A 17,152-nucleotide genomic window follows, 5' to 3' on the forward strand; every position below is an offset into this window, starting at 1 on the left:
TGTAATCCTACAGAGCCCCTTTCAGATGTTGCAGATTTAATTAAGGATTGCATGTACATATACTTTTATTTCCAATCTTGATAGCTACAAGGGACAAAATCTGTTTTAAAAACCCACAAGAAAACTAAGATTCTTAGGATTTTAATTTTCTTCATTCATTTCTTCATTTGTTCAGAACTACATAGTTATTTTTTTATAATCCAAATGTTGTGCCAGTCGAAATCCAAGGCATTTGTTCTCTGTAAAATGCTATTATGGTAATTTAAAAAAATGAATTGAGATATAGTTAAAAATAACCCTTTGAAGTGAAGAGGGCTTTCAAATGTTTCATTTAAATGTGTTTTGTAGTGTCAACATATGTTTTATGTCATAAGCAGATTTCTTTATTTAAGATTTAAATGCTAGCTGTATTCTCTTAGGAACTTGCAAAGTTAAATTAACTCAAGTTTGACGTTTCTGATATAAATGGTTTTTTGAAAGTAACATTGGGGAGCTAAACCCTTTTGCAAAAATGCCGTTTCAAAAGAAAGACTTAAGAAAGAAGAATTTCAAACATTGCAAACCTAATGCCTTTTTGATGCTCAGTGTGAAAGTTTTGTGATTTTGCAGGGCACTCAGCTCTATTTTCCTCCTGAACTCTTTATATTTCCTGCTTCACGAAAGCATGAAGTGCTGTACTGTAGAATTCTGCCTAAAAATCTCTTCGGTTCTATTACTGATGCTTTCTCTTTCATTCTTCATATATTCTTCCTTTCTTCTTTTCTGTTTTGCTTCATCCTCACATTCTCCTTCTCCTACCCCTTGGCATACTGGACATCAGCCCCCCCTCCCTTGCTCTCTTCCCTTCTTGCAGAACAAGATGGTGAAAGGCAGCCTCAGCACAGAGCAGTCGGAGCGGGGGTGAGGGGGGAAGTATGTTCGTGGGAATGAAAATAAAAGCAAGCACAGGTGAGTTGAGAGAAGGGCATAATTTCCCCTCCCAGCTTGCCTCAAGTTGGAGGGAGAAATAGGTGGCGGTCTTCCTGTGCAAAGAACTTACCTGGGACTCACTCATTCACTTTAGACAAGTTGCATTATCCTTCTATCTTGATCTCACTTGTCATTGAAAGACTAAATTGAAAAGGAGCTCTGTATTTTTCCACGTTTTCTCTGTTTGGATTTGTTTACAAAACAGGTGGGTGATTAAACTTTTCATAGTAGAACTGTTTGGGGAATAATTGTAAGACATGATTGAAGTTAATGTTTTTCTGGAGCCATAGTCAAGGAAGTTTACTTCCCTGCCTGGCAGCAAGCACTGTTGTCTACAGCTTGTTGCAGGTAGAACAGAAAAATAGGCAGTGATCAAAGCTGAATGGATTCTGTTTCATTCATATTGTGCTCGTAGGCGTATTGTTATCAGAATACTAGACTAGGTAGGGATTTTGCCTGATCCATCATGGCTGTGCTTGTGCTTAGGACCAACATGCACTTTCAGTTCACACAGAAATAGAAAAGCGTATCAAAAACAGAGTCGCCTTTTTGAGTTCAACAAAGACAGTGAAGATAATCTGAAGAACACACTGGTTGAAATCTTATTACACAGCTTTGCATGCACAACTGTGTCATCCGTCGCAAATTGCTGCTCATTTCAGGATGCACTCAAGTCATGCAGGATATGACAAAGTTGCATGTATCTCAGAATCCCCAAAGGATGCAGCGGTTTTCCACTGCTGATGATGTCATCACCACAGCTCATACAATGCTGCACTACAGGATTCCAGTGAGTTCTAGATAGTCTGGCATGTTTACATTGCCTCCTAGTCTGTTGTAGACATCTGTAGGGAAGAGAATCCAAGGAGTAACTGGTATCTTCTTAGTCAATTCATTCTTATTCTGTTAGGAAAGAAATTCTCATTAAACCGAAACCAGTCTGATGTATAATTGTGATTGTCTGCACTAGCCTATAGATATGGTATATGGATCATTAAGGACACAGTTTTGATAGAAAAAAAGACTGCTTGTGTTTCTACTTAGATTGAGTTATCCTTCCCTTTTAAGAGCTATCTTGCACCTTTCTGGCCTATAGGTAGGGCATGCATTCTTTTTTAGCACGTTCTGTTTAGCTGGGAGATAGCGCCCTCCAGCAGACTCAGTATCATGGGTGCAGATTCTAAATGAGAGTTGGGGGAGAAGAAGGACACAGGGAGGGGGAAATGGAGAAAGCAGAATGGCAGAGAGAGAGGAGTGACATAAGAAGTACTTTCGTTTTCTCAAACCCTTCGCATATGATCAGGGAAAGTGCTTAAGTGACAGTTGTTGATACCCTTGTTGTGATGTTATAATTATGTTATCTTTAGTACTTATAGAAATAATTGCTTTCTTATCTGCTTTCCTTTTCACTGCATAGGATAACAATTTAGAGTTTTATTTTCATATTCATAATAGTTCTTCTTTAAATAGCTCATTACATTATTAGTTTTACTTCTGTCTAATGCTTCTAGCTCTGCTTTGGTTCTTGTGAGTTCTTTGAATATTTTTAGAGCCTCATTTGTTATGTTCTTCTGTTATTCTCTTTATTTTAACTTCCAGTTGTTCTTGTAACATTTCTCTTATTTTTTAATCTTGATCCTTCCATTATAAATTTTCCTCTTAAATATGCTTTAAGAGTGTCCCAAATAAGTGCTGGCTTCATTTCCTCCTTATTAATTTCATTTAAAACTTGATATCTCTTTTAATTATTTCAGTAACATGGATTTCAGATATTTTTTATTTTGCGAAAAGGGCTACCTGACACGCACCCAGTCTCCATGGTTTTGTATAGGTATACAGTTGACATAATGTAGCCCATGGATGGTCAGCTGCCCAGTTCTAAACCTGGGGCAAGGCAAATACATCTCTTTCTACAGAGACTGTGTTACTTGCGACAAAAAACGGACTAAACATTGAGTTGCAGTGCTAGCCTACAAGAAGTAAGGTTTCTGCCATTTGATAGTTAATTTAGAGAAAGACCTAAATAGTTCATACAGTTACTTTAAATATTCTTAACTTGAAATCTTTTAGCACAGTTTTCTTCCTTTAGTTAGTTCAGTAGCATTGCTGAGAACTGAACCTCCAATCCTAATGCTTAAATTTTCTATATGAATATGGAATACAGTCAACCCTCGACTTACGAATGGCCCTAGTTACGAACATTTCGACTTATAAACCGCTCTGATAGGAAATTATTGCCTTGACTTGCGAACTTTGCTTCGAGTTACGAACGGGAAAAAACCGCAAGTTTTGGCTGAAAAGGTGCTTTTCAAGGTGTTCTGTTGAAAAGGTGTCTGTTCCCTCCTTCCCTACCTCTTTTCTTTCTTTCTTTTTTTAACCTAAGTCATCTTAGGTTGAAAGGGGGAAAAAAGAAAAAATCTGCCCCTAGTGGTAGGAACAGATTAACCAGCTTTGCATTAGTTCCCATGGGAACTAATGCTTCAACTTACAAACTGTTCCTTGACCTAAAAACCAAAAACAGCCGGAATGGATTAATTGGTTTTCAATGCATTCCTATGGGAAATTTTGCTTCAACTTACAAACTTTTTGATTTACGAACATCCTTCCGGAACGGATTGAGTTCGTAAGTCAAGAGCTGACTGTATAAGTAAAGGCATACATTTGATTTTTCTGTACATGCTTTTTGTCATAGAAATTGGTTAGCATTTTGCAGGTAATAAAAATAAAAAGTTGAAAATCAAAGTGACTTCACTTGAAAGATTTGCAGAGCATAAAAGGTAGCCCTTTTGCCGTAAGGAAAAAAATCCCAAATCTGTCTTAGAATAAGATAAATTTTGGATTTTTTTTCTTATAGCAAAAACACTACCTTTTATGCACTGTAATCTCAAGTGAAGCTATTTTGACGTTCATCTTTTTAATTTCATGGATATTTATTAAGCCAATCAATGGCTCAAAAATATTTGTTTATTTTTTTACATCTCCATATCTCCTTATCAAGCAGGATAAAACAAAAGACCAGTGGTGGTGATTCTTGCTTTCTAGAAATGATTTGCCTACATCTTTTCCAACGCCATCTGTGTTTATTCAAACTTATCTTCCAATGTTGCATTTTATTTGAATCCAGTGATACATCAGTGAGCATTCTTGATTCTTCATAAAAAGAATGTCTAAAGAGGTTATATTTTATACATGAAACAGCAACAGTACAATTGTCCTACTGCTTCTGGTGACTAGATGTGATTCACCTCTCCTTTTCTGTGCCTCAGCCTGAAGGCAAGACATTTGGGTCTGGCACAACTCAGAAAGTCTAGCTGTCTGATGCTTTGCTTTTAGGACCCTGTTAGAGCAAGGTGTCAAGTGGTTGCTCTAGAGAACTGAATCAGCTGCATTCTGCTCCAGTGCTCTCCAGAGGACCTGCATGATCTGTTCCTTCAAAACATGTGAACAAGCAAGGCATCAAGCAGGACCTGCTTTCTAGAGAATGACTGGATGGAGCACCCATCAGCCATGGTGTCTTGTTCTCAGAGCAAGGCAACAGTATTGGGGTGGGGTCTCCAAGTGGAGGTGATGGTGGTAAGGTGGATCATTTGTTATCCCTCCTGATTCACTGTTTGAGGAGGAGGATTAACAATCCCAGTGGAAAGCAGATGTTCAAAATAGCTATCTTGAATTGAGTGACTTGGTTTTAGTGTGAGTGTGTGCTCTCAATTATACTTGTAAGGCATTGTGTGAGTGTACCTTGGAATAACAGAATTTCAGTTGTACTAGCATTTCTGCAACATTTTCAGGAAAGAAAAGACTAGTGCAATGGCTTGTCTTTGAGAAATAAGAGAGGAAAGACTAAACATTTAGGAAAGTTGTCTGATGTTTCTTCAAGCATTAATGTTTGTCAGTAGGTGCCTGTAGATGTGGGTATGTGAGTGGAACTTTCAGAATAAATAATTACAGGATTTATAGTAAAAAAAAAACAAAATCCCATGCCTAGGTGTAATCACTTTGGGCCATAATCGAGCTTATGATTTGAATAAGGAAGTAAGGAGAAATAATCATATTAATAATATTAAAGTTGGGACTTTAATATCAGAGATAGCGAAAGGATGATTGTTTTGAGATCACAAATCAGTGGAGAATTGAGATTTATTCTCAGATTCCCCTAGAACATACTAGAGATTTTGAAGTTTATAGAAAAATGGTATTTTCCAGATACTGCATAAATGCAGAACATCTCAGGCGAAAATTTCATACCCTTAGTAAAAGACCTGAAGAATCGTATGCTCAGTTGGTGTCTAAGTAGCACCAGTATCTGGACAAATGGATGACATGTGAAATAGTTGCTTCTCTAGAAGAGATGATAGGCTTAGAACAATTTTACTCTATTTTACCCGGGGAATTGCGCTATCTAGTTAGGGACAAAAATCCTAAAACTCTGGTGAACAAGCTGATCACATTAGGGAGTACAAAGACCCCAGATTCTGTGAGATAAAAGTTGACAAGCCAACCTGGGACAACCATAAGAAATCCTTCAGCCAACCTTTCAAGAAACAGTACCACAGTAAAACATCAGGTAATGAAGGCCAGGGTGGTGCCTCATCTAAATTAGCCCTCAGAACCAAACGAACTCTGAGGAAAAGTTTACCAAACTTCCTCAGAATGAGAGGAGGAATTATAAATGTTACAACTGCGGCCAGTCTAGACATTTACAGTTCCAGTGTATGCGAAATAAACTTAATACTGGGAAGAATGATAATCAAACAAAAAAAGTGTACTGTTTAAAACAAGTTGAATCCTCTGAAGGAAGCAGTAACCAGAGTCCTGTTTCAATTGCAACCACAGCTTCTACTGATCTTGAGGAGGACATTCCTGAAGCCTCTATAGTACATTGTTATTACAGTGGTGCCTCGCTTAACGGGCGCACCGCATAACGATGAAATCGCATAGCGATCACTTTTTTGAGATCACTAATGCGATCGCTTACCGATGGCCTCTATGGCCAAAACTCGCATTGCGAAGATCGGTAAGGGTTTCACTTATCGATCTTCGCATTGCGACGCCGGGAAATCAGCTGTTCGGCGGCTCCAAAATGGCCGCCAGAACCATTTTCGCGCTCTGCCCTCGCTAACCGAGGGTGCGAAAATGGCGGCACTATGAGGAAACCTTGCTTAACGGTGAGTATAGAAGCCATTGGAACGCAATAAACTAAGTTTAATGTGTTCCAATGGCATTTTGAGTCCCGTTTAGCGATGTTTCCTCATAGCGAGGGTTGGGACTTAATAGAGCATGTCAAGAGTGTTTTTGTTCTTACATGCTCAAAGGGGGGCTAAATACCCACTGCAGCAAAATTAGATACAGTAGCAGAGGGAGATCTGGAGAGAGAGAGTCCCTTGAATAACCAGATTAATAGTGGTGCTGAAGCTGATTTCATGCTTCTGAAGAATCCCATTAAACATTTTGCCCAGGAACAGAAGGAGGACATTAGCTTGGGGTTTTGCTTTGAAGCAGCCAGAACGCCCACTGTATTGCCTCCTGAATGCCCTGAGAGATTTTGCATGTATAAAGACCTTTTGTATAGGGAAACGTTAGCCACCTCATACAGAGGGAGACCCCCAAAAGCAGTTAGTGATCCCAAGTAAATATAGGGAGAAAATCATAAATCAAGCTCACAGTAGTTTGTTTGGGGCACACATGGGGATGACATGAACCAAAAGAAAGGTTGCCCAGAACTTATATTGGCCAGGTATGGGTAAACAGATTAATTATTATTGCAGAACTTGTGATGTCTGTCAGAGATGAGGGACAGGGTGGGACAGGACTAAAGCCAAATTATGTCCTTTGCCATGATGCCAGTCATCTCTACCCCATTCCAAAGACAGGGAATTGACCTGGTGGGCCCTTTGCCTAAAGCCACCAGAAGGGGGAATAAGTACATTCCGACCATTATGGATTTTGCCACTAGATATCCTGAGGCAATTCCATTACATAACATGGAAACTGACTCAGTGGCAGATGCCGTAATCAATTACATGAGTTGATCGGGATTTGCTAGCAAAATAGCCAGTGATTTGGGAACTAGCTTTACCTCAAGACTGATAAATAGGTTATGGAAGGCTTGTGGGATAACCCAAATCAACTCTACACCATATCATCCGGAGACTAATGAACTAATTGAAAAATTTAATGGCACGTTAGTGCGCACGATTAAGGCCTGTGTGGCAGAGAACCCAAATGATTGGGACAGCAAAATACAACCCGTATTATATGCCTATGGGAGCATTCTGCAGGAAAGCACTGGATTCAGTCCTTTTGAGTTGTTGCTACGATAGGAGGTGCATGTACCTTTAGATTTGCTTTGCATGAACTGGGAAGACCATAGTGAAAATGACCCAGAGTCAGTAATAGAATATATGAACTGGTTGCAAAACACCCTGCGAAGGTCTCTAGAGATAGCCAGAAAGAACCTAAAGGCTGCCCATACCGAGCAGAAGATGTGGTAAGACAAGAAAGGCCAGGAAAGAACTTTTAGGCCAGAAGATGAAGTTCTTTTACTTTGGCCAGTCAAGGGTCACAAGCTACAATTTATTTAAGTGGGAGGTAGGTAGCGTTATGTTAAGTAGTCATATGGAGTCAGAGAGGAGTCAGTCAGTCAGTGAGTCAGAGTGGAGAGAGAGATAGGTAAAGGTAAAGGTTCCCCTTGACAATTTTTGTCCAGTCGTGTTCGACTCTAGGGGGCGGTGCTCATCCCCGTTTCCAAGCCATAGAGCCAGCGTTTTGTCCGAAGACGATCTTTCCGTGGTCACATGGCCAGTGCGGCTTAGATACGGAACGCTATTACCTTCCCACCTAGGTGGTCCCTATTGATCTACTTGCATTTGCATGCTTTCGAACCGCTAAGTTGGCGGGAGCTGGGACAAGCGACGGGCGCTCACTCTGTCGTGTGGATTCGATCTTACAACTGCTGGTCTTCTGACCCTGCACCACAGGCTTCTGCGGTTTAGCCCACAGCGCCACCACGTCCCTTACGGAGCGGGAGATAGAGTGTGCTATTTGGGAAATCTGAGGTGAGATTAGAGTGAAGAGTGAAGAAGAACTGTTATAACAAATAGAAGGTTGAGATTGATGATCAATAAACCTGTAGAAATTACCTATGATTAATAATCAAACATCTTTACTCAATAAACAAGTTTTATTTAAAAGACAGTGAAGTTTGGATCTGCATCTTCATCCTTCCATAAGTAATGTTGATTTAGGGATCAACTGGGGGCAGTAGGTGAAAAGTATTGATTTGCCTTCGTGTGCTCTATGTTTGGGGAGTCAGGCAGGGGTCACGAGGGGCGAACATCACACTTGACAACACATAGTAATTATTATTAGCTGAATACTGTGCAGGTCCCTATGAAGTATGGAAAGAGGAAGACTTGGTGGACAGGTGTCCATGTCTTGAATCAACTTCTGCAGCTATTCATAGAATCAAGTTGAGGTTCATCCTTTGATTAAGCAGTGTGTACTTCAGCAGCTTTATTTTCCAGCACTACGATTCATGGATTCTAACATGAACATTTAAACATGAAAAAAAAATCTGCAGTTCTTCATATTTCATATAATCAGTGTAGAATAACTTTATTTTCATGGCATCCTTAGAAATCCTTGTTATTTATAGAAAACAATACTCAGTTGTAATTTTCATAAAGAATTCCATGAAGTTTAAGAACTTGTGAAAGTACACTACTGTTTTCAAACCTCTTTGGAAATGCTGTTAACTGTGCTATTAAGTTAATTATGAAATTATAACATCTGTAATTAATTTTCATAATAGCAGTATTTTTGCCTGTTACAGGTTAGGCTGATGAGATAAAAAAGCGGTGGACATTCAAGATTCGATGGATTCTTTCCCACTATGCAGTCATGCCCCTCTTGACGTGCCTGCCAATGCCAGCACTTCCTCCATCAACTCTTTCATTACAACTGACCGAAAACATCACAGAATATGATCAAGGAGTCTGAACCAGCTGTTTTCATGGACACAATCTCCATAATGACTATGGGAAGGGGAGGGAAAAGAAGAGAAGGTGGGGAAATTAAAGAGGGAGGGATAAAAATATATATATAGATATATATATATATATCAAAAGATCTATTTTTAGTCTTGATAGACTTGTTTTAAATGAAAGGTGCGCTATCCCTTTTTATGCATTAAATTCCATTTTTAGGACCCACATATGTTCCAAGTTGCTCATAATAACTAAAATTCAAACAAGGCCTTTGAAAATGAATCCCATCTTTTAGAAAAGAGTTATGGAGTTATGAGCTTGCTTAATCAAATTTGTCTCTATACTCCATTTTATCCAAACCCCCAGGTTTCAAAGAATACAGTTTTGGTTGTTGTTGCTGGCAAAATTACCTGCAGGGGTGGGAGGTGGGAGTGAATGATTGCTGGGAGTAGGATGTTTGTATTTGTGTATGTGTGAACAGGGGATTTTTCTTTTTAAAAAACACTATTTATTTTTATTAAGAAAGGAAGCCTGAGAAGCATCAGAAGACTCCTATATCATGTGACTTGTGAAATAAGAGTGGCTTCTACTACCTTCATATTCACATACTTTGATCTTATATACATGGCTCTGTTTGTAAACATGACTCTGTCTGTACCAAAAGCTGGGGAGTTTGTGCCATTCTTGGTGTTAACAAATACTCCCAAATCATTCCAAGGAGCTGCTGCTTTTTTTCAATGGCAGTCTAGAGGTGGATGTTGGCTTGCCTACTAGAAAGGGGAAATATGAATGTTGACATAATCAGTGTGTGTTAAGCTGACCAGGAAAATCCAATTAACCCTTCTTTTCTCTGTCTTTTGTTTTCCAAAGGAAGGAAGGGAGAATGTCAATTTAGCAGCCTACACCACATGGTTACTTTATTTGTTTGTACATTGTGTAATTTTTGAACCTTTGAGTTTTTAAAAAATGAAACCTTTTCTCTTGTTAAGGCCTTAAGAAGGGGTTAGTGCATCTTTCAAGGGTCACTCTGCCATGGGAATAAAATAGCTGTTTCACAAACAGTTTTATATAAAAAAACTAAAACAAAACAAAAAAATCACAAAAAACCCTAATAAACTTCATTTTAACCTTGTTTAACCTGTGGAATTTAATGAATGCTTAAATTTTCTGAGCTTTTTAAGTAGCTTGCACACCAACAGTGATTTTATGAACCACCTTCCTCTTTCTGTGTTATACTGTGGAGAATGCTTACATAAGGCAACACATTTTCTGTGAGTTTTTATGGATAAACCTGAGTAGTGAAGCTGCTTCACTGCTCATCTCCTTCTAAGTCTTGATCTTCTCCGCCAGGATGCAGACTTTTAAAAAAGCTGCCATGGGTATCGGTTGAAACTTACTCTGTCAGTTGCAGGGCTGAGGTGTGTATGATTTCCATGGGGGCAATAGCTGGCAATGAAAGAGCTAACCCTTCTTTGAATGTGTAGTCATCACTGTTGAAAATCTTCTCCTCTGTGGTAATTAGGATTTAAAAGACCTTTTCTTTACCACAGTGAAACATATTTTAAAAGCCTTATAGAGAAAAGATGAGAAGAGGTTGATAGAGGGGGAAATAAAGAAAGAAGGCTTGAGAGAAATTAGAGGAAGAAGGAATGAGAGAAGGAAGAGTCAGTGGGCTGGCGGTTGTGAGGTTTATGGGTTGGCTCTGGCCAGTATAGCGTTCAAGGGGGAAAAAGATTTTCCACCCTGGTCTAGAAGATCTCATCATCAAGATTGCTCTTTATAGTCTAATTGAGTAATCCAATTGGATGCCTTCTTGATGGCTCCTGGACGAATTTTTGTTTTTTAGCTTCTTGTCCACCCAATTCAGTACAATGGTGCCTCGCAAGACGAAAAACCTGCAAGACGATTGGTTTTTGCGATCACTATGGTGCCTCGCAAGACGGTTTCTTCTATGGCCATGCTTTGCAAGATTTTTTTTTTTCCTCCTGAGGCTGATGCCTCGCAAGACAGCAATTCTCGCGGAACGAATTACATTCATCTTGTGAGGCACCACTGTATATGTCACAGCATTATCCTTCTTAGGATGCAGAGCCTGGAAGTGCACCCAGTACTTCACATGTAGCTTGATCCTGGTAGCCTGACCAATTTTCAGATACAAAGCTCCCTATCTTCGATGAGAGTACAGTGGTGCCTCGCACAGCGATTGCATCGTATAACGATGAAATCGCTTTGCGATGAAGATTTTGCGATCGCTTTTGCGATCGCTTTCCGATGTTCCCTATGGGGAAATTTCGCTTTGCGATGATCGGTTCCCTGCTTGGGGAACGGATCATGGCAAAGCAAACAGCTGATCAGCGCCTCGGGAGGAGGGAGGGAAGGAGGGGTGAGGGGCCTGGCCCCATTCCCGGTGCGCAGCAACCCCTGGGGCGCCGAGCCAGAGAGCAGTTGCGGCGGGCGGCGCTGCAAAGGAGGAGGCGCCCGCTGGGGACCGGGATCAGGGTGCCAGTGGCTGGACGGGGGCGGCGGTGCACCAGAGGCCCCCTCCTCGCCCGCCAAGGAGACCGGGAGTGCGGGGTTGGCTCACTGACGGTGGCTGGCACGCCCCTTCCCTCTCCTCCCCACCCACGCCTTCTTCCAGCCCGCTGCTCGCCTGCCTTAGCCGGGTGTCTCCTGGGCTAGCTGGCGAGCGAGGGGTGGCCGGCGCATCCCTTCCCCACCTCCACCCCCTGGCGGCTGCATCCCTTTAACCCCTCGCTCGCCTGCCTTAGCCGGGTGTCTCCTGGGCTGGCTGGCGAGCGAGGAGTGGCCGGGGTGTCCCTTCCCCACCTCCACCCCCCCGGCTGCTGCATCCCTTTAACCCCTCGCTCGCCTGCCTTAGCCGGGTGTCTCCTGGGCTAGCTGGCGAGCGAGGGGTGGCTGGCGCGTCCCTTCCCCACCTCCACCCCCTGGCGGCTGCATCCCTTTAACCCCTCGCTCGCCTGCCTTAGCCGGGTGTCTCCTGGGCTAGCTGGCAAGCAAGGAGTGGCCGGCGCGTCCCTTCCCCACCTCCACCCCCCCGGCGGCTGCATCCCTTTAGCCCCTCGCTCGCCTGCCTTAGCCGGGTGTCTCCTGGGCTAGCTGGCGAGCGAGGGGTGCCCGGCGCGTCCCTTCCCACCCACCCCTTCCCCACCCCCGGCGGCTGCATCCCTCCAGCCCGCTGCTCACCGGAGAAAGACCCTCCGGCCCACCTGTTTGTGCCCCAGGACAGCCCCGGCAAGGAGGCCGGGCGTCCTCCAGGGCTGGCTGGCAGTGGAACTTGGCTTTGCTATGATCGGTTCAGATCATAGCAATGCTTTTATAACAGCTGACTGGCGGTTTCAAAATGGCCGCCCCCTGTTTCTGGGACATATTCCTCCCTTAACGAACAGCGAAAATGGCCGCGCTATGGAGGATCTTCGCTGAACGGTGAGTTTCAAGCCCATAGGAACACATTAATTACATTTTAATGTGTTTCTATGGGCTTTTTTGCCCCGTATAGCGACGAATCCGTATAGCGACGATTTTTCCGGAACGGATTATCGTCGCTATGCGGGGCACCACTGTATAGACAAGGAACTACAGGGACCAAATCTGGCTACACACAATATGTCTTAGTGTAATCAAGCTCCAACCCTACCAGAAGAAGGTATTCAATTCCCTCAAAATATTATCTTAGAAATAGAGCTACTTTCTTGTGTTACACAGACAAATCAGGATTGGTCTTTGCCTTTTAGGCCAGATCTAGATAAAGTGAATGAGGCCTTAATACCCCAAATCATCACCGAAGGGACTATACCAAACATACCCAAAAGAGAGGAACAGGCAAAGTCCAAAGTTAAAAAGAAAGACAAAGCCTCAAAAAACAAAGATCAACTAACTCTATAGGACAACCAAATTGCAAGGTTAACAAAAACAACAAAGTCAAGAAGGGTTCCATACATCTTACAAAAAAAAGGGAGAAGGATGGATTTTAAACCCTTCTTTCAAATGCTAAATGTAATGCAAAATGATCTAAGGAACAAAGATGACCAAATAACTGCAGCAGGGAAAAGGAAAAGCAAGAGAAGTGACTGCAAAAGAAGGAAATCAATGGCACACACTGAAAATGGGAGAAAGCCAAAAACCACCAGCAGAGAAAGGGGAAGCACCTGTATGGAACAAGAGACAAGCTACCAAACAGACCCCAAAGATTCTATTGTCAGATACACGCTCTCCACTCAACTCTCTTGCAAATTCGGAGATGATTACAGCCGAAGTGGGCAGCAATGAAGTGGGAGGAAACAACAGCAGAAAAATCTCAGTGCTGATACGAGACAGATATGCAACAGCTAAGAAAAGAAGGGGAATGTATAAGGGACCCACATATATGTATGGAAATACAAATTATTCTAACTACAGAACAAATCTTAAGGCAGATCTGCAACTTGTTGATTTTAATCAGGCTAGTCATAAAGATCTAAACCATTTTCGGTGGGATTATAGCAGCTACGAGAGTAGACACGCCTGGAACTTTATGAACTCACCAAATAGTCGTTGCAGTGAGCCAGAGTGCATAAACACCAGCACCATGAAACCTAGTTGGATGCCCCAGATAACCCACTTGCATGGAAATGTTGTCGTATACCCAGATGTTAAGACTGAGGCATGAGGGATTTACTGACAAATTACATCTTTTAGGCTTCTCTATGGACTTCTTTCTGAGTCAGCCTTATGGTAGTACCAGGTCAATGCTTGTACAACACATTAAAGACATAGATCTCCAGTATTCACTAGCTTGTGCAGACAGGACCTGCTCACCAATGTACTTTGGTTTAAATTTTAACTTTCCCAAGTTAGCAAATTATCTATATCGAATCACAGCACCAAGGTATCGTTTTGTCTTCTCAAGGGCTAGGTTTAATTGCTTTCCCTCAGCCTTGTTAAAAGGACGCTTTAATAACATTCCTTATGGAGAAAGGGATATGCCCCTGTGGGGAACAAGCAGTTGAGTCCTTGGCACAAACCATTCTAGAATATAGTTTATATAGGTCTGAACCTATCCGTCACCTTTACCCAGTAATGTATAAATGCACTAGCAGACCTCCCACAGACTAGCTGAAGTTTCTGCTATCCGGAGAGAACCAATTAATAACACAGTCAGTGGCTAAGTTTTTATTCTCAGTTTTAAGAATTTGTAAAATGTTATATAAGACAACCACATGACTCAAGTTTTATGCTGCTGATATGTTCTAACAACTTACTTCTTCTGTATATATTATATCATGTTTTTATCTTTGTATTTTCAAGTCTATGACCGTATAATAATAACATGAAATGAATTTTCAGATATTAAAGACTCCCCCCCCCCAGTCCTGAGATTTCCAAAAGCTTCCCCAATTTGAAGGGAAATTTCTTCAGGATTAATTCAAAAAGCAAGAATGTAGTTGTACGGATTTCATTTAAAGTGTGTGAAAGATGCTTTTCAATCAGCCTGTGTCGCTAAGCACTGTTCTGCTGGAAAACCATCTAATCTATCATCCAAAGAGCAATTGACCAAATAAAGCCAGTCTTCCCTTTTGCTGCTGAAATTGTGGATTCCATTTAGCTCTCAGTGTTAAGTACTGGACAGCAGCAGACATACCCTCCAGGAATCTGGTATTTTTAAAGATATTGCTTAGTATCTATCTGATGCTTTTAGTGACACCGGTTTTCCTATGGCCTGCACACAAGCTTTCTATCCCTACATTTAGTTCCTCTGTCCCTGGCACATGCCATTTTATAAATTTGTGAGCTACTAGATCACACAAACACACACACCACAGCCCATAATTATAAGAAGCTACATAAAGCTTTTCTGAGGATAATATGTAAAAGGCCGGATGAAAAGAAAAGTTACTAGCTGTGGTTATGGCTGAAGGATTTATTGCAGTAGGATACGAATGTTACTGAAAATAAATAGGAATTGAATGAATTTCTCACACATCACAAGATACAGCAATGGAATGTAAAATATGGAAAGTGAGCCAAAGATGCTAGACGCTTATTAGATAACTGGATATTTTACCACAACAGGCTAGTTGATCAAAGTTAAAATTATTGCCTTCAAAACTGCAAAAAAAATGCTGCTGGAAATCAACCATATATTGTCTAAACCCCCTTAAGAAGGAACCAGTTATAACTGAATGCATATCTTATATTTGAAAATGGACTGGGGAGTGAAATTGAGCAAAATGTGTTATTTATTTTAAATACAATTATCCCTCATTTTTGTCCAAAGATTTCAAATACACAGGTCTGTCATAGGACCAACAAAACTTCAATAGAAAGATTAAGCAACAAAAGGATTGGAATTAATTTAAGCCTAAAACATTATTGTTAATGATGGTATGTAAATTCCCTAGCCAGGTTCATGGGTTTGATGCCAAAAGATTAGCCAAGATTTGGTGCTTAAAAAGAATTAAAACAATTAAAAGGAAGTCTTTTTATTATTAGTGACAAATTTGCTAATTAATGATTTTTTTTAAAGCAATGTTTTTGAATACTAAGTTATCCTTAAAAGTTTAAGGAGAAGAGTATTCAAAAGAATATAGTCTTGACAAGGAACTCATACTGTTGGCATTTAAATTGTAAGTTTATGAGAGCTGGAAGATGTTTTGTTGTGTGTAGTTTACTTTTTAATTATTTTCCCCAGTAATTAGTATATTCATTGATCTTGCTATATTAATGATACTGTATGATGAAATTGTTAGAATCATCATAGAATCTTAGAGGAAGGGAGTCCAGCCTTTAGTCAATGGAGAATTAGATGGCCACCCAGCCTCTGTTCTTCTTCATGGCCTCATGTATTCGCACAATGGATGTTCTGTGCCTGTGCTGACAATCCTTCAGAATGTGTCAGAGCCTTAGATTCATATTCCTAGCATATGCAATGTGAGCCCCACCTCTGCATCTTAGTCCCTTGCTTGCTTGCTCCAGAGCCTCCTACTCTTTTTTTCCTCGTGTTGTCCTTTTTCTTTCTTGATAGTAGTTAGATAGTCATTAGAGCGGGAAAGGGAGAAAGAGGAAAGTTTATTTTTATAACTTTTGTGTACCTTTCTTCCCTCCTCCCTCCCTTCCCTGCCCATTCTGTTTTTCTCCTTTCTGAAGTTTATTTCATTTTTATGGCCTCTTCAGCTTTGATGAAGCTTTGCTCTGGCTGCAGCTCTAAAATTCCACAGTCAGATGGACATACCCAGTTTTTATTTTGTTTGGGTGAAGAGCATCTCGTTCAGTCCTGCTCGATTTGCAGAGACTTTACCAAATTGACCTTAAAGAACAGGCAATCCAGACTGCAATTCCACCTTTGAGAACAATCCTTCAGCTCTTCTGTCTCATTATCTGCAGTTCAACAAAAATTCCTGTTCCTGGATTGTAAAAACAGCTTCTTCCCCCATCAGAACCGAGTGTACAGCCTTCAACATCCAAGGATTTCTTGAAATGAAATAGAGTTGTTTTGAAATCAAAGACTGGTTTGCCAACTAAGAAACAGAGGAAGCTCCTTGAAACCAATTGTGTCAAGCCTCTTTGTTGCCCCCCCCCCAAAGTGTCAAAAGTGCTCACTTGCACACTCCATACTACAGACTTGCTTTACCAACAGCCTGACCCATCACTCTGTGCTCTGTTGGAGGGAGAACTGCCTAGCTTGTCAATTAGCAGTGTGCCGTTCTTGTCTCCTAGGCTGTTGACTCCAAGGTTGTCACCATGAAAGGAGTGTTCACCCCAACTCGCTGATGCTGGGAAGGATGTAGAGGGGCCTCAATCATTGGCTTTGCCCCCTCCATCCCCCCCTTGGAGCCCACTACAACCTGACAGAGCTCCCAATTCAGTGGTGCCTCGACTTACGAACTTAATCCGTCCCAGAAGATGTTCTTAAGTTGAAACGTTAGTAAGTCAAATCAGCATTTCCCATAGGAATGCATTGAAAACTGATTAATCCATTCCAGCTGTTTTTTGTTCTTATGTAGAGCACTGCTTGTAAGTCGAAGCATTAATTCCCATAGGAACTAATGCAAAACCGGTTAATCTGTCCTCTACTGCTAGGGGGAGAATTTTTTTTAACCTAAGATGACTTAGGTTTTAAAAAGGGGCAGGAAAGGAGGGAGGGAACGAACACTTTTTAAACAAAACACCTTTAAAACCAAGCAGCTTTAAATCAAACCAGG

At 41.2% G+C, this 17,152-nt stretch overlaps 1 protein-coding gene across 9 annotated transcripts in view; it reads left to right on the top strand.

The window, feature by feature from the left end:
- The window catches only part of TCF20 (transcription factor 20), a 215,907-nt gene extending 205,821 nt beyond the window's left edge, over positions 1 to 10,086 (top strand). For 5 of the 9 annotated variants that reach the window (XM_073000176.2, XM_020787961.3, XM_078376110.1 and 2 more), the window contains 2 exons: positions 821 to 948; positions 8,801 to 10,086. In XM_073000176.2, coding sequence (XP_072856277.2) covers positions 821 to 904 — 84 coding nt within the window. In that variant the 3' untranslated portion in view covers positions 905 to 948; positions 8,801 to 10,086. The remainder of the gene's footprint in view (positions 1 to 820; positions 949 to 8,800) is intronic. The other 4 variants (XM_073000180.2, XM_073000182.2, XM_073000183.2 and 1 more) reach the window with 3 other exon arrangements.
- Positions 10,087 to 17,152: the final 7,066 nt, after the last annotated feature.

The sequence above is a fragment of the Pogona vitticeps genome, chromosome 5 (assembly GCF_051106095.1).
Source record: "Pogona vitticeps strain Pit_001003342236 chromosome 5, PviZW2.1, whole genome shotgun sequence".
In the NCBI taxonomy this organism is placed as follows: Eukaryota; Metazoa; Chordata; class Lepidosauria; order Squamata; family Agamidae; genus Pogona; species Pogona vitticeps.